At 38.8% G+C, this 19334-nt stretch overlaps 1 protein-coding gene across 2 annotated transcripts in view; it reads left to right on the top strand.

The window, feature by feature from the left end:
• The window catches only part of LOC309494440 (neural cell adhesion molecule 2), a 280054-nt gene that overhangs the window by 232767 nt on the left and 27953 nt on the right, over positions 1-19334 (top strand). For both annotated transcript variants that reach the window (XM_082163799.1, XM_082163798.1), the window contains exons 8-10: positions 8020-8165; positions 15115-15265; positions 17330-17517. In XM_082163799.1, coding sequence (XP_082019925.1) covers positions 8020-8165; positions 15115-15265; positions 17330-17517 — 485 coding nt within the window. The remainder of the gene's footprint in view (positions 1-8019; positions 8166-15114; positions 15266-17329; positions 17518-19334) is intronic.

The following is a 19334-nucleotide window of genomic DNA, read 5'->3' as shown; positions in this document are numbered from 1 at the left end:
TCGTAAGAATTAGCCACCTCGTAAAATATGTACGAATTGGCGAGAGATTGGGTTGATTAATCCGGATACATTTGAAAAAACACTCTCCGTCCACACTGGCGTTTTCTGCGTTTTCCGGCGTTTTCCAACGTTTCAGTGTGGATGAGAAACTTCCTTACCATGCGTAAAACCTCACAGAAGATTACAGAGATGATACAAACGGAAAAATAAATAATAAAGTTATCGCGCAATTCTTATGACTGGATAATTTTATTAAGCAAAAGACCTCAGCATTCACTGATGCGATCACTCACCATTATATGTTTGGTGTAAAACGCGACTGTTTTACCGCAGGACAGCAAATGCGATAAAGTTTTCTGTCATCTTCACAGGACTGTGATATGAAGAGTGTGTAAAGTAACATATTTTAGCAACTGTGTGAAAGTGAACAGCACACAACAGGCACAATACTGGTATAAACATGAATATCTATTGGTACAATATGCGTCACATGACTAAACTTGTGTCATTGTTTTTAAAGACCTCCGGCCTCACAGTCAGCACTACAACACGAAAACGGCGTTTTCAAATTTAGCCATTTTGGATCCAGTTTTCAAAAAGGTTCGTTTTCATTAATAAAAACGCCGTCTCAGTGTCGACGGAAGGATAAAACGGAGAGAAAAAGACGCGCTTTCAAAAGAACGCTCGCGGGTGAAAACGTAAAAATATTTGATCAGATGTGCCTTTCGTTTAGATGGCGACGGCGTTTTTTGGGGCTTAAAAATGCAAAAAAGTGAAACCACCCTCCAGAGTGGAAATCTTAAAGGGATAGTTCACCCAAAAATGAAAATTCTGTCATCATTTACTCACCCTCAAGTTGTTTCAAACCTGTATGAATTTCTTTTTTCTGCTGAACACAAAAGAAGATATTTTGAAAAATGTCTGTAACCAAACAGTTGATGGACCCCATTTACTTCCATAGTAGGAAAAAAAAATACTATGGAAGTCATTGAGGTCCATCAACTGTTTTGTTACAGACATTTTTCAAAATATCTTCTTTTGTGTTCAGCAGAAAAAAGAAATTCATACAGGTTTGAAACAACTTGAGGGTGAGTAAATTATGACAGAATTTTCATTTTTGGGTGAACTATCCCTTTAAAAACGCTCCACCGTCGCGTTCCCGTCTAAAGGGTAAAAACGCAAAAGTCTGCTAGACAGTGAAGGTTGTACGCAGGCGCGCGGACTTGGTGTTGTTGTGTGGCAGTGCTTCACATTGCCACCTAGCCGCCTGGAGTGCATACTACACCGAATCTCACACCCTTTTGCGTCACCATATGCACGCAGATTTCCCCCCCATAACGCTCGTCTAAACGCAGAATAAAAAGTAATAACGCAACGCCACTTTTGCGTTTTCTCTTCAGATCGTTTCCGTGTAAACATAGCCTCAGTAGCCGCGTTTCCATTACCCTTCAAATTGCGCAAATTGAAATTGCGAATTTTCAGGCAATTTTTCAGGCAATTCGAAAAAGGAATATTTCGAAAAACTGTTTTGTGATGAGAGGAGTGACTACGTCAGACTTCGTACTTCCGCTCAATTTCAGTTCGCTTCTGTACTCAGTCTGAGATAGCGACCTGTCTATCAGTTTTCCTCCGGCCTCAAAACAGCCGGCCAATCAACGAACAGAGGGCGGGCTGAGAGCCGTGACGTATAGACGCTGATTGTACCGTGGATGCGTAGATTTACTTCACATAATCTGCAAAAGTCGTTCACAGCCATGTTCACTCTGGTATTTCGCTCAATGGTTTTGTTTTCGCATCATAAATGTGTTTACAGTGGAAGTTAGATGCGGCTGAGCACGTCATAACCAAACATTATGTGATTGGCTTACGGGTAACCAATGATTTTAAACTTCAGGCAAACCTTTTTAACCTTTAAACCTATTAAATTCATAAAAGACAAAATAATTACAGGAATACTGGATTCTAAACCTCAAATAAATGCCACAATCAAGACCTCGAAGCAGATCTGAGTGAGAAACACCCAGAAAATCCTCATATGGGCCGCTCACAGTATAAGAGCCTTTCTTTACCGTTAATGCTTGGATAACACACATACGTTTCCTTCCATTAATAATAACGGCTAGTGCGGCGGCTGGGATACATGTAAACCTACTAACATCCGTCGCCTTGATTTTTGGGATGATTTATCATGAGAGAAAAAAGTTACATAACATTTTAGTCGCATAACATCGGTTAATGGAAACGCCTCCATTTCGCAAAAGTTTTTGTCAACATTTAGAAAAAAATCGCGAAAGTTTTGCGCAAATCTGTAATGGAAACGCGCCTGTTGTGACAGAGGAAGTCTTTACTCATGGCAGAGTCTTCTTATCTTTTTCCATTCAGTTGCTTTCCACTCAAACTCTCTTGAAGACACTGAAGCAATGCGCCACAAACACGAGGCCGACAGCGCCGTAAACGCGCCGCCATTACAAACAGAGAAATGAAAGACGGTTCAATTATCGTGGAGGAACTCCAGCAGGTTCTTTTATAGGATCCAGATTCAATTCATCTTCTCCTGAAGCTGCTGTGCATATTCAGTAACTGATTATTTTGATTGGACCTCCAGTGTTTTGCATGGAAATGTATGGAGATTTATTCTCCTCCATCAAGATCCAAGAGCCGGAGACGCTCGTTGTTCGGAGAGCACATTTATATTGTGCTCTTATTGGGTGGGAGTTTTGTTGTGCCGAACGCGGAGCGCCAACACAGTTGTGACTTTGTAACGTTTGTAGAGCTTGACATTCACTCGCGAGGGAGACAGACGAGAGAGAAAACACACCAACTAAACTGCGTAATATCAGAAATGACAGAAATTCATCAATACAGTTTATGAATATTGAAATATTTATACATATTTATTTTAAAATATTTCGAAATATTTCGGGAACACTCTGATCATCAATAATTGAGAAAATAAAAATATAGATAGAGCAAATATTGACCATCTGTTGACAGAAATTCATCAATGAATATTGAAATATTTATACATATTTATTTTTACATATTTCAAAATATTTAGGGAACACTCTGATCATCAATACTTGAGAGAATAAAAATATAGATAAAGCAAATATTGACCATCTGTTGACCGAAATTCATCAATACAGTTTATGAATATTGAAATATTTATACATATTTATTTTTACATATTTCTAAATATTTAGGGAACACTCTGATCATCAATAACTGAGAAAATAAAAATATAGATAAAGCAAATATTGACCATCTGTCACCTGAAATTCAGCAATACAGTTTATAAATATTAAAATATATTAAATTATATGATAAAGTTTATAATTAATAAATATAATATTTTATGAAATATAAATATATCAGTATATTTAATTGGATAAATAAATATATATTTATTTTTTTAAATGTGTATTAGTGTTTATTTATTATTAATTGTCAAAAGTTAAGTTTTCAGACCCCGAATATTTTTTGTTCACATTTAAATATGATTATTTTTAATTATATTTCTAGCTCTTCTATTGACTATATATATTGAAATGGAAACCAAGTCAAGTGTGGAGTGAGTAGAGTTCCCAAGAAAACGTCTAGTTTAACCCTGACATCTGCTCTTCACATAGACAATGATAAGAACGGGTTTCGCTCGCTGAGCTTTTCTGTATGTTGACGTGACGCTGTCATGTGTGTGTTTACAGTGTGTTGTGTGTGTCGTCTGTAGGCCATCTGCGTGTTGAGAAGAGCATCAGTTCACAGTTTACAGTCACTGAACAGAGTTTCACAGATATTCATTTTTCTGAGCAATAGAGAGATTGAGTGCTGTGGAAAATACATAATTCATCACAACAATATGGAAAGTGCTCTCTGAAAACACTGAGTAGAACATGACCAGATTTAGGTTGCTTTGCAATGGGTCAAATAAGGACAAAAATAATCATAATAATTCAACTTTCAGAGAACATGCAGTTTTCATAACTTTTTGTTAACTGGGATAATGTGTTGATTTATGCTAGTTAATTTTTCTTATTTTTCTCCTCATACATGGGTTAATATTTCCAGATTAACTCTATTAATTTTCTAAAATGCACTACACAACCACTTTTACACAATATGTGTTTTATTTTGAAAGAAGACCGTTCTAAATACAGCATATTTTATACAGGTTTTATTCATGCATGCAATATTACACACATTTTAGAAATAAACATTTAACATTTAAAAGTATTGTTTTGTTTCGAGTGAAATCAACCGTTATCCACTGAAATGGTGCTGGATCTTGTTGCCACTTTTGGAGAGTTTTCATCAGCAATACAACACTGACACTTCCTGAAGTGTTTCCAGAGTGTGTGTGCGCGTGTGTGTGTGTGTGCGCGTGTGTGTGTGTGTGTGCGTGTGTGTGTGTATCTCACACTCTCTCTTCACAGCCTCTGGGTGTTTCGGCTGTGTCTCCCGCTACAAATAACTCTTGATCTGTGCAGACGTTGTTCAAAGGCCCTCAGTGTGAAGAGTTGTTTCTGTTGCGTTTCATTCATTCCAGCACAGATTTATTCAGCGGTGCTGTGTGTGATTCTCTCCAGCGCAGGAACGGCTGTTATACATGAAACTCACCGTGGGGATGTTTGCCCTCGATTCCTGCGCTGTTTAGGGGAAACCTGAGGAAGACACACAGAGCAGCTTATCTAAGGGACACACACACACACACACACACACACACACACACACACTCACTCCCTGTCACACACACACTGTCACATACACATACACATACACATACACATACACATACACATACACATACACATACACATACACACACACACACACTCACACACACACTCCCCGTCACACACAGACACACACTGTCTCTCTCTCACACTCGCACACAGGCACACACACACACTCACACACACTCACTGTCACACACACACACCGTCTCACACACACACACACACTCACACACTCACTCCCTGTCACACACAGAAACACACTGACGCACACACACACCGTCTCACACACACACATACACTCACTGTCACACACACACCGTCACATACACACACACACACACTCACACACACACTCCCCGTCACACACAGACACACACTGTCTCTGTCTCTCTCTCACACTCACACACAGGCACACACACACACACACACACTCACACACACTCACTGTCACACACACACACACACACACACACACACACACACACACACACACACACACACACACACACCGTCTCACACACACACACACACACACATACACACACACACAGTCATACACACAAACACAGTCACACACACACACACACACACACACACACACTCACTGTCACATACACACACACACACACACACATACACACACACACACGCACTCACTCACACTGTCTCACACACACACACACACACACACACTCTGTCACACACGCACAGACACATCGTCTCACACACACTCACTGTCTCACAAACACACTGTCTCACACACACATGCACGCACACACACACACACGCACTCACACACACTCACTCTGTCTCACACACTGTCTCACACACACACACACACAGTGTCTCATACACACACTCACTGTTGCACACACACACACACACACACACACACACACACACTGCACCTCTAACAGGGTTTATCGTGAGTTCAGCATGAACAAGCCGTCACTGAAGTGAACATCGCACTAGCAGAACAAGCACTTACAGGAAAGACATTCAGAGGAAATAAATGTTCCATGAGAAGTATTTTCATACGGATGAAGAATCTCCAGGTCACATTTCACCCAAAAAGAAAAATCGTTTATTATAAATCATTTCTGTGATCATAACATTTACACGTGTGGCAGACACTTCTCTCCAGAGTGACTTTAAAGGTACAAATTGCATCAGTTCTTTAACATTTAACATGAAATAATTTAGCAGATGCTTTTATCAAAAGCGTCTTACAAATGAGGAGAACAATAGAAGCAGTGAAACTCACAATAGGACAATAATATGTAAGTGCTGTGACCCTTCCCAGTTTAGTCTAATGCAGTATATGTATTTTTTATTATTATTATGTTTTTAAACAGATATAGAGTAGAAGAGAAGAGAAAAGACAGTGTTAGTATTAATGGATCCACATGAGTTTCGAGTAATGAGTTCAGGTGAAAGGGAGTAGAGCCAGTGGTTGTTCTGGAGGCAAACATCAGTGCCTTAAATTTGATGCGAACGGCAACTGGCAACCAGTGAAATTTTGTGATGAGAGCTAGATAAAGACACTCTCGCTACCACGTCTGGATCAGTTGCAGAGGTTTGACAGTGATGCTGGAAGGAGAGAGCATTACAATAGTCCGGTCTGGAGAGAACAAGCTCTTGAACTTGAGTTGTGTAGCTCCGATGGGAAGGGCCTGATCCTCCTAATGTTGTATAAGGCAAATCTGCAGAACAGGGCAATTCTAGCAATGTAGTCTGTGAAGTTCAACTGATCATCAATCTCATTCCTGACTGACCGTGATGGAGTTATGGATGACGAACCTACAGCTGAATGGAGAAGGTGTGGTGTAGTGTTGGGTTGGCTAAGACCACGAGCAGTTCTGTCTGCGCAAGGTTGAGTTGAAGGTCTTGGTCCTTTGCTCGCTGTTTTGCTATTATTCTCGTGCACTGACTCGTTCACTAAGCTGAACAGCCAATCAGAGGTCCCTCTTTCACCGACGGTATCCGACTAGAGCCAACGGTGCGGAACACACCGGAAAAACTACGTCGGCCGACGCTTAAAAACGGCCCAATGTTGCCCGATGGCGTCGGAGAATGAGCATCTCCTTGAGATGGAGAAGAGAAGCGGTCCCAGCACTGAGCCTTGAGGCACTCCAGTAGCTAGATGATAACAGTGATGAGAGAAACCATGTTTCTGAATGAAGGATCCTAGTGATGACATGTAGATGGAGAAGAGAAGCTGTCCCAGCACTGAGCCTTGAGGCACTCCAGTTGCTAGATGATAACAGGGATGGGAGAAACCATGTTTCTGAATGAAGCATCCTAGTGATGACATGTAGATGGAGAAGAGAAGCAGTCCAAGCCCTGAGCCTTGAGGCACTCCAGTAGCTAGATGATAACAGTGATAGGAAAACCATGTTTCTGAATGAAGGATCCTAGTGATGTCATGTAGATGGAGAAGAGAAGCGGTCCCAGCACTGAGCCCTGAGGCACTCCAGTAGCTAGATGGTGCGACATTAAGAACATTTGCGCCATCAAATATCTGTCTTATGTTCCGTTTTTTAAATTTTTTTATTGTCATTATTCAAAGATTAATGTGAGATTTGCATTAATACAGTAATTCTTTACTGAATTGCAAAATTAAAATGACAGTAGTAGACCGGCACAGATACATTTACAGTAGGAACAATTTTTACTTTCTATCGAACTACAAAAAAGGAGACGTAAAACAAATGAATAGTAAAAGTCTTATATGTATATTAATGCTGTCAAATGGATTAAGCATAAAAGTTAGTATATATATATATATATATATATATATTTATACAGTATGTGTGTGTATATATATATATATATATATATATATATATATGAATGTCAATTTATTCACTGTCAATGTATTTACTGCATGCTTCGTATGCTGAAAATAATCTCACAATGCAAAAAAAATTATATTTTCTTCATGTATGATTCTTATTTGTTCTCTTCTTTATTTTCTAAATGAGAAGGAGAATCAGTTTAAGGCTGTAAGTGTGATGTCCTCTGTCACTCTAAACATTGTGTTTAATGCAAATTAAGATGTACTGTAATTCAAAACAATTACTGTCTAAAATAAACTGGGAGAGCAGTGACGTCTGCTGTTCGCTGAAACTTCCTTCTGTCTGTGTGTGTGTGTGTGTGTGTGTGTGTGTGTGTGTGTGTGTGTGTGTGTGTGTGTGTGTGTGTGTGTGTGTGTGTGTGTGTGTGTGTGTGTGTGTGTGTGTGTGTGTGTGTGTGTGTGTGTGTGTGTGTGTGTGTGTGTGTTCAGTCCAGCCTCACATCACTCAGCTGAGGAACGTGACGGCTGTGGAGGGAAGCGCTGCGATGATCTCCTGTACGGCTGAAGGAGAACCGTTGCCCGAGATCTCCTGGAGGAGAGCCAGTGATGGACAGACCTTCACAGACGGAGATAAGGTGAAGAACACACACACAGACAGAGATCTGTCTCATTAATAATTCACGTAAAAATCACGATGCACACAAGCGTAGCTAATTTCACATGCATGAAACCAAATTTCACGTGCACACAAAAACAAAAAAATATATAAATGATATATTCATAAAATACGTTTCACAAATGCAAAACAATTCATAGATATAACTATGCACAAAAACAATTTGAATGTTTAATACAAATCCAATGCGATTCACAAGCAAATGAGGATAAACTCGCCAATTTTAAACTTTTGAAAGTGTTTGTGCACAGTTATATCTACGAATTGTGTTTTGCACTTGTGAACTGTATTTTATGAATATTTTATTTTATTTTGCGCACATGAATTGTTTTTTTATGCATGTGAAATTGGCATGTGTGCATCATGTTTTTTTGCGTGCATTATTAATGAGACTGTTCTGGCTCCGTAAAGTTCTGTCATCGGGAAAGCGTTTCAGAATTCCCTGTCTCTTTAAATCTCGGTTATGGAGTTGCTGCTCAGTGGAGGTGACAGTGATCGTGAAGCTCCTCCTCTTTATAATCATTAGCACAGGCCATATTTCTGATGATTTCATCATTACAGGACTCAGGTAGATGACAGCTCCTCAAAGTGTTCAGCGTTGTGGAGATAATCACGAGTGTTCAGTCGAGAGTGTGTGCAGATAATCACGGGTGTTCAGTCGAGTGTGTGTGCAGATAATCACGGGTGTTCAGTCGAGTGTGTGTCAGCCACGCCTCCCGCTTCCACTCGTTTCCCTCCAACAGAACAACATCCTGTTCAGAAGCTGACGGACACACTGTACACACACTCTATCTGTCTGTCCGCTGACGGACACACACTGTACACACACTCTATCTGTCTGTCCGCTGACGGACACACACTGTACACACACTCTATCTGTCTGTCCGCTGACGGACACACACTGTACACACACTCTATCTGTCTGTCCGCTGACGGACACACACTGTACACACACTCTATCTGTCTGTCCGCTGACGGACACACACTGTACACACACTCTATCTGTCTATCTACCTATCTATCTATCTGTCTGTCTCTCTGTCTGTCTATCTATCTGTCTGTCTCTCTGTCTGTCTCTCTGTCTATCTATATATCTATCTATCTGTCTGTCTCTCTGTCTGTCTATCTATCTGTCTGTCTCTCTGTCTGTCTATCTCTGTCTCTTTGTCTATCTATCTATCTATCTATCTGTCTGTCTCTCTATCTATCTATCTGTCTATCTCTCTGTCTCTCTGTCTATATATCTATCTATCTATCTATCTATCTATCTGTCTGTCTGTCTGTCTCTCTGTCTGTCTGTCTGTCTGTCTATCTGTCTCTCTGTCTGTCTATCTCTCTGTCTCTCTGTCTATCTATCTATCTGTTTGTCTGTCTGTCTGTCTATCAATTCAATTCAAATGAGCTTTATTGGCATGACTTGTACAGTATTGCCAAAGCATTGGCCATTACATAGGCAATGAATCAATACAATTAATCAGTAAACAAATGCATGAATACATTTTTAAAAAAAGAAGAAAAGAAATCAGTATCAAAAAAAAAAAAAAAAAAATTACTAAAATATCAAACAATCAAAATAAGAATTATTTGAAAATTTGTACAATTATTTATCCATCTGAGGTTCCACTGGTTGTCCTCATTTCATGGCATGGGACCCTTTACTCTCTGTCTATCTATCTATCTATCTGTCTGTCTGTCTATCTATCTATCTGTCTGTATCTCTGTCCGTCTATCTCTCTGTCTATCTATCTATCTGTCTGTCTGTCTATCTATCTATCTGCCTGTCTCTGTCTGTCTATCTCTCTGTCTCTGTCTATCTATCTATCTGTCTCTCTGTCTATCTATCTGTCTCTCTGTCTATCTATCTAGCTGTCTGTCTGTATCTCTGTCTGTCTATCTCTCTGTCTCTCTGTCTATCTATCTATCTATCTATCTATCTGTCTCTCTGTCTATCTATCTGTCTCTCTGTCTATCTATCTATCTGTCTGTCTCTCTGTCTATCTATCTATCTATCTATCTATCTATCTATCTATCTGTCTCTCTGTCTATCTATCTATCTGTCTGTCTGTCTGTCTGTCTATCAATTCAATTCAAATGAGCTTTATTGGCATGACTTGTACAGTATTGCCAAAGCATTGGCCATTACATAGGCAATGAACAAATAATCAATACAATTAATCAGTAAACAAATGCATGAATACATTTTAAAAAAAGAAGAAAAGAAATCAGTATAAAAAAAAAATAAAAAAAATTACTAAAATATCAAACAATCAAAATAAGAATTATTTGAAAATTTGTACAATTATTTATCCATCTGAGGTTCCACTGGTTGTCCTCATTTCATGGCATGGGACCCTTTACTCTCTGTCTATCTATCTATCTATCTGTCTGTCGGTCTATCTATCTATCTGTCTGTATCTCTGTCTGTCTATCTCTCTGTCTATCTATCTATCTGTCTCTCTGTCTATCTATCTATCTATCTATCTGCCTGTCTCTGTCTGTCTATCTCTCTGTCTCTGTCTATCTATCTATCTGTCTCTCTGTCTATCTATCTGTCTCTCTGTCTATCTATCTATCTGTCTGTCTGTATCTCTGTCTGTCTATCTCTCTGTCTCTCTGTCTGTCTATCTATCTATCTATCTGTCTCTCTGTCTATCTATCTGTCTCTCTGTCTATCTATCTATCTGTCTGTCTGTCTATCTATCTATCTGTCTGTCTCTGTCTGTCTATCTATCTCTCTCTCTCTCTCTGCTCTGTCATCCTCTCCTCTGTTCTCTGTGTGCTGTGGTTGTCGTGTCTCACTGAGACTTCAGTCGCATATCAAACAGTTAGGAAGCATCTGCCCAAGGCGAGATGGTGTCAGACACACACACACACACACACACACACACAGAGAGAGAGAGAGAGAGAGAGAGAGAGAGAGAGAGAGAGAGTCTGCGGTTTTTACTCACTGATCAGTTTCTGGGATCTGCTTACAGGCCAGCTCTCCAAAATAATTAGTATTTGGAGGTCATGACACCACAGAATGAGAAATATGGTTCTGGCAACTGCTTTTATTAGTTGTTTATTAGAATCATTCAGTCGGAAAGGTGGTTTTTCACGATGCATTGTTGTTTTCAAGCAGGCAGAGCTTCTGTAGTTTATATTCATGTGCTTGTGTTCACGGGCATCATTGGTTGAGTATATATGTGTATTAAAGATGTATTATGGGTAAAATACATACTGTGGTGTTTATTAAGTCACTAGTAGTGCTCATAGCAACACCTGCTGTGCTGAACCACATCTTAGAAACTAGCAATGTATCAAAACCCTCTCATTACACCGCAGAAACCTTATACCACAAACACCCTAGCAACCACATACAGTAGCAACACAATGAAGTTCACTCATAACACCCTAGCAACTGCATAGCAACTGCAAACAACACTCTAGCACAGGCAATCTCCGCTCATATATTTTGCAGTAAATGTGAGCATGTGATTGTGTTTTCATCATGTTCTCCAGACGTGGAAACATCAGGAGCATGTGCGTCAGCTCTCGCTGTCCGTGTAGAAATGAATCTCATGCATTAGTGTGATGGAGGGGAAGCCTTCGGGTCTCGGTTCTGCTAGCCTACAATAACGGCCCCTGTCAAATAAAACGCACATTCGCTCCAGGACTGTCATGCGCTGCGCTCTAGACTCCCAGGCATCAAGCGGAGGGTGGACACATATCGATTTTTCAGGGAAGGCGAAGAACACTGATCATTAAAGTGGGCGTTGGGGGACGAGCTCCATCGAATCCCCTTATATTCACAGTCCGCTATCTCACCGCAAGCACAGATAGTGTGACCACATTACAGATGTACACATTACAGCTGACCAACTCAATATTAGTTCGCTGTTTTCCTCTGATTTCTGATATGATTCTGTCAGGGTTATTCCAGTTCACTTAAACTAAAACTAGGGACGCACCGATGTATCAGCCAATAATCGGCCAAAAGCAATTATGTTCACTATCTGCCGATTGTTTAAAAATAGCTAATGATCAGGGCCGATTATACCCTGTCAATCAAAAGGGGTCGGAAACACATGTTCAGACTGCAACTCATTCTGTGTGTGAATAACATCTCTCGTGTGTTGAATTTAGGGCGAGTTAACATGACAATAACTTCATTAACAGTTATATTTGACTGTCCCTGTATATTTGACCTTATGAATCACCCATAGTTCAGTGTTGCAGGTCTGCAGTTTTTCTCTACACCGAACATTTTTTGTAGCGCGTCTCCCATCCAATAATTGCTTTATTAGTGAGCAATGAGACAGCCTAACTTTGACCTTGTTTATTGATACTTAAAGTCCCCCTTAAAACTCATATTTGATCACCAAAATGACATATTTAAACTTTTCATCCTTGAAAAAAATGATTCATGCCTTAAAGGTGAACTAAGTAACTTGTTTTACCTTAACTGAACAGCTTCGGAGTCATTGGAATGGTTATATTACTTATTTCGGGTTGAATGGTGGTCGTTTCGCACCCCCCTGGTGCCCGTGAGCGGAAAATACGCACTTGCAACTTTGAGCCGGCGGGCCGCCGGCCGCTGCGTCAGGAAGTCTCACGTGATATCAGGTCTCGCGATGTAAACAATTGCTTTACGGCCAAAAGAAATCTGCTAAAATGCTGTCATTATTGCGCTCCCTCACGCTGTCCGAACCCGAATGAAGAAGACGTTTTAAAGAACGTCCCATCTGCTTTGATGTCGTTGATCTATAGCCTCTGGTGTCTGAGAATCACCAACGAGTTTTTACGACAGTGTTGTCAAATATCTATTCCGAAGCTGTGGGGGGAGCTCTAGAGAGAAACCTGCGAGCAAAAAGCGAGAATACAGCGAAGAAGTCCCGAAGCTACTGAGTGCTGCTTTAAATCAGCTTGAATGTAACTCGACACCCTTGCCTCATTTAGTATGCGTGGATATATGAATATGCAAATGAGCTCCGCCTCCACTCACTCAGCGCAGAGATCCACTGGTTGACGATCACACGTTGATCTGATTGGTTACAAGGTAGTTTGTGACGTCAGAAACACCAGCGATTTCAAAGCGTGTTTTTGAGACTGTCTTTGGTTCACTGCAGTTTTAAGGAGAAAATACTCAGCAATGCTGTCGACTTATGAATTTACACATGCTTTGTCTTGAAGCATATTAAAACCCCCACATAGACACATAAACAACATTAAAAACTTGATTTTTACCACAGGGGGGACTTCAATACCTAGAGTTGGGCCAAGTTGCCCAAGCAGGAATAAATAAAGACTAAAAAGGGTCCTAAAACAGAGCCCTGAGGGACGCCAGTAGAAACTGGTCCAATATCAGACCTGTATTCCCCTAAAGAAACAAACTGTGTGCATCCGTTCAAATAAGATCTAAACCAATTTAAAACGGCGCCAGAAATATCAAAAATAATATACAGTTGTCAGCATTTGAAGTGGATCATCAAAGTTGTTCTAAGACAAGAACGGGTATTGTTCAAAATTCATGTATAACTTCGACTCAGAAGTCAGCTTCAAGACTCACTCAGAAGTTCGTAGGCCACCCTCTTTTTTATCTGACTCAATGGTCTTCAACTGATACACTGTGCCTTACTATAAATAGCTTATTATCATTTATGACACAGGCTCAGATAACAGCTTTTAGCTGACATTGAATGAGAGAGACTCTGAGGCATTCAGGACTGGTACGCATGCATTTTCAAAAACTTCTAACCTCAGACTTTATCTGCCATCTTTTAACTCTAGCCCAACTTAAGACATCTTTGCCAGAAATGACATGCATTTTCAAAAAAAACATAATTTTTATATATATTTTTGCAACTCACATTTGTTGGAGTCATTAATTTTACATCAACCTGTATTCCTCAATTCACTTATAAAAAATATTATTATAGCTCTTTCCTTCAAAAGGATTCCCTTAAGACTTCAATCTTTGGTTTTTATCTCAGACGAAAACTTTAATATCGTCATATTAAACACTGATCTACTTTCAAACCCACATTAACACCAGAAATTTCTGTCACTTTCACATTTTCTCACCTTCTGAGTGGCCATTTACATCTTAGCTAATTTGGTATTATCATCAAACAAGTACATATTTATTCTCTGGAAGCCGCGGGCTATATAAGCATGAACTGTTGCTGTATTCCTAGCATGGGCTAGACCCGCATTCACTTCTCAGATCCTAAATACAGACATTGTCTATAATCATAAATACCAGGATATATGCACTAGTTTTTTTTTTAGTTTTTATAAAACTATAATTTCCAATTCATTTTATAATAAACAAAGGTGGATGGTTAATCCATTCTTTTCACTACCGTTCAAAACGCAATGGTTGTCAATACTAAAACCAAACAAAAATATAATTAAGACCTTAATTATCTTCTTAACTGTATAACATCTTATACCTTTTTTTTTTTTTTTTAATAGAAATAAAAATAAAACATTCACATCATCATTTCAATCATTATTTTACCACTAAAATATAGAATTGTTCCCCATTCTGCTTAATAAAACTTTGGTTAATCCCTGTTAATCATACTCAATGCCTTATTATTTTTTATCTGATAATTATAGCTTTCCTGTAGCTCAAACAGTAGAGCGCCAGCGCTTGCAATGCCAAGGTCATGGGTTCGATTCCCAGGGAAAGCAAGAACTGATAAGAATGTAAATGTGTGCTTTGAAATGCAATGCAAGTCACTTTGGATAAAAGCATCTGCCAAATGCATAAATGTATAACTTTGATGAAAGATTTTGATCCACTTCAAATGTTGACTAGTGTATATTAATAATGGCAAAAACACACAACTAAATTGCTAAAATTGTAACTAATAAATGGGTAAGTTTCACTAATGTGGATTGATTTGTTCGTGTTGGTTTAGAGTCAGGACGGCCGTGTGGAAGTGCGTGGACGGCACGGGAAATCCATGTTGACCATCAGCGGCGTCCGACTCTCAGACTGGGGTCGGTTCGACTGTGAAGCTCTCAGCAGGATCGGAGGTCATCAGAAGAGCATGTTCTTGGATATCGAGTGTAAGATGCGACAAAAAACTTTTTCACCAAGCATTGTTGTTTTTATGCAGTGCAAGCTTCTGTATATGTGCATTTCAGAATACAAAATGCATGCTTTGGTGTCAATCATCACTAGAAGTATTTCATAGCAAACATCTACTGTACAACATAGCAACCACATAGCAACACAAAAAAGTGACTATTGAGCCAAAGTTGCACCAACTTCATAAAAGAATACTAGAGCAGCAACTTCTCTGTAGCCTTTCCTCGCTTAATTCATTATTTTACCCCACTTGAAATGAATGATTCTGAGTATCCTACACAAAAGGAGAAACGGCCCTCAGTGGGGCTAATTACGGAAGGAAATGTTCCCGAGTAATTAATTCCTCATATTCGTTTTAATTTCCAGGTCCGTCTCATGAAATGCCAAACCTTGGGGTCACTCGTTGTCAAACCTGACCTTTGTAGATATCTGTTTTTATTGCTTCAAATTCATTTGTCCCTGTTTCGTACATTAGGCTAACATTGCACATTAATGCCACTGTGAAACAGCATCTGTCACAATCGGAGAAACGCAGTGAGATGCTAATGAAAGGCCCTGAATGCGAGGCGCTGACCTTGATATCACCGCGCCGTGATGCGTCGTCATGTCATACGCTTAGCGTGGAGGTTTCACGGCCAACGGGTGAAAAAGGACGTTCTGAATGAGCGTGGCAGGAGCTAGCCAACCGTTACCGGGCTGCTAATGAACTCATTTATTTAGTACCGCCGCTCTTCTCTGCGCGGCTCCTTAGATGGGACAGTGAGCCCAGCATCAATCTCTCTAATGGAAACCTTCTAGTCGGCGTAAAACAGGAATAACGGAATGAATGCGGACACCCTCAGCGCTTAAACTGAAGCACTGGATCAGTTTTAGGTCTGTGGAAAATGCATTTCATCTTTATGACTTGCATCTGTTTACCGCAAACGCATCTGACGTAATGGAGTGAGACTGTAAAGTCTTTCTTTGTTGCAATCAATATTACTCTTCTTTAAAGGCCGTTTCACACGGTTCACATCAGCATTCCCAAGTGCACTAAAATACATGGAAAGAAATTCAAGGTACAGCGTTGTATGTTCAGGCCAGTGTTATTTTATTCATTGTTATTAATATTTTTTATATATTTACATAATATTTTTTATATTAATTGAAATAATTAATTATATTAAAATAATAATATATATATATATATATATAGTTTGTTTAAAAAAAAAAATTTTAAGTTACAAACTTTTTTGATGGTTTTACTTTTTATTTTTTAGTATTAGTTCATTAGTTTGCATTAGTGTGTATATATACATATATATATATATATATATATATATATATATATATATATATATATATATACACACATACATACACACTAATGCAAACTAATAAACAAAGTATATATATATATATATTAATATTTTGAATTAGTTTTAAGATTTTATTTTTATTTTATTTTATTAATAATTGTATTAATTAATATTTATTTGTTTTAGTAATTTAGTTGTGTGTTTTTGTCATTTTTATTAGTCTTTGTTTTTTTTTTAAATGTCTATACAGCTTTTTTCATTATTTTTATTTTTAGTCATTTTAGTCCATCAAATTATTCTAAATGATTTGAGAAATGTGAATGATGAAGGTTTTTATATTTTATTTTATATTATTTTACTTATATGAACTTTGTTTAGTTTTTTTATGGTTTTACTTTTGGTTATAGTTAATCATAGAGATACTTTTATATTCATATTTTGAACTAATATATAACAACATTGGACGACATTTGAGTGAGTCTTTATTTTTACTTTCAAAACAAGCTTCTAATTGTTAGTTTTACATGGTTTCTAGCTGATCCAATCTACACTGAAAAAAAAAAAAGGCTGAAAACCAATCACTCAGAAATTGCTTGTAAATATCACGTACAAGTACAAAGAAACAGCATGTAACATTGAATTAAATGTGACATTTTGAAGTAGAAAAACTGAAATAGTGTTTTATTGATCAGCTGGAGAGTCTAAAAACCTGCCAGTATTGAATCTCTGTTTCTCTTCTTCCAGATGCACCGAAGTTTCAGACTAATCAGACCATCTTCTACTCATGGGAGGGAAACCCCGTGAACATCAGCTGTGACGTGAGGTCCAATCCTCCAGCCACGATGCTGTGGAGACGAGACCGCTTTACCATCTCCAGTCAAGGGACCAGCAACATCCGCATTCACACTGCAGAGGGTCGATCGCTTCTGGAGGTTCAGTTACATCACACTCATGCACTCTAAAGCTACGATATGTGTTTGTTTTTTCGCCGCTAGGGGTCGCTAACCTCTTACAATAACCAAGGCGTAGGTTGATGACGCATAAGCGGAATTATGGAACTTGCCGTCATGATGATGGATCTAATAAGTTTATGGATGAGTGAATACATTGATGTTTTTAATATGACTGTGGTCGCGAGTGCTAATGAGAGACAGATCTCAGCGCCACACGCGAGTCCCGCGGATATAAAGGAATGAGGACATTTCATTCTACCAAACTAACTTACCCGCAAGAGCTGAATAATACTCACACAGGGCAGTTTATTAGACGAATGAAACTTGTGAGGGAACGCAGCGCTGTTTCACTCGCTCTACACTATCACACTAAACTGCATTTGAGTGTGTTAAAGTTATAATGTTATTCTGTGTGTTAGTTTGTTGGCTATATTAGACTAGCAGTGAGCTAGATCAACATTAGCATAACACACTGATCATATTCTAACATTTCATCATGTTGAGCTATATAACATTGATTAGTTTTATGTACATTTGCTCACCTGTCTAATAAAGCACATGCAAGAGCGGCGTCTCTGTCGAGTGGAAGTTAGCCGCGGACGCTAGCTCTCGCCATCTCGAAAACGCCATGCTGATAATGATCCTCGTTTTAGTTCTCCTTTTGTCCCAAAGTCTGCTTGCCCTGATCCATAATGTTTGAGCGAAACAACAACAGCGTGAGCGCGCCGCTAGTCGTAACACAGTCGTCCACGTCTGTCGCCATGGTTACTACGGCAGTACGAGCGGAAACCAGAGATAACGCGGATATTACGTCATTGACGTGTGCAAGGGACGTGCACTGTTTAAAATTGTGAATTTCTCTGAATTTACGAATTCTCGGAAAACATTTAGGATAATGTAAGTACATAATTGAAAGAAATATATAACACTGTGCAAGTGGTTTTTGGATATTTTAATACAAAATGTGTACATATTGCACCTTTAATACCCGAGCACCGAAAGTGGATCTCTTAGTTTTCTTCTTCTTCTGCTCTTGAGTCTATGGTAGCCAATAGAACAACTAGTGAGAAAGTTATGAAATTTGGCAGATGGATAGAAGACAGTCTGAACATTAACCACAGCAATTTTGGAGTCTCTAACTCAATCCCAAATCCCACACCCAATTTTCTCATATAGGACATTTTGGGCAGTGGCCATTTTGAATTTTGACGTAAAATGCTATATTTTATGAACGCATTGGCGTATCATTACGAAAATTGGCATGAGTCTTTGGCATGATGCATTGTGAGTGCACAAACGTTTTGGGGCAGCGCCACCTTGTGGTCAAAAATGATAACAAAAATGTTGCCTATTGTAATGAAACTAATCTTGATAGATTCCTTCTACTAGATCTTCTACTAGATTCCTACCTTTTCAAGCTCCTCCTAGCATCAAATTAGACTCAGATCATCTTCAGACCATGCCGGCAAATAGTTATGGATTTCGTGTTGATAGACAAAAATGTTTTTGTTTAATTCATCAATGAATTTGATGTTAAACTTAATGTGATGTTGTATCTCTGCAATGCTTTGTCCCATTGACACCAAAATATGTGCATGTCGTTGGTTAGTTCACTCTGACCGATAACTGCTGCTTGCAAAAAGATTATTGAGTATGTTATACAAGAAAATACTATTTCAATACTTTAATACTTCACGTTTAATTCAATGAGTTACTTGCTAATTCTTTGTAGTTAATTGTGAAATCAACTAGTAATTTATAAGTGAACATTGTTTGTACACCAACTTTTTTACAGT

Source organism: Leuciscus leuciscus (genome assembly GCF_965113295.1).
Source record: "Leuciscus leuciscus genome assembly, chromosome: 3".
Lineage (NCBI taxonomy): Eukaryota > Metazoa > Chordata > Actinopteri > Cypriniformes > Leuciscidae > Leuciscus > Leuciscus leuciscus.
Note: the sequence above shows the minus strand (reverse complement) of the source record. Positions and strands in the feature narration are given on the sequence as shown.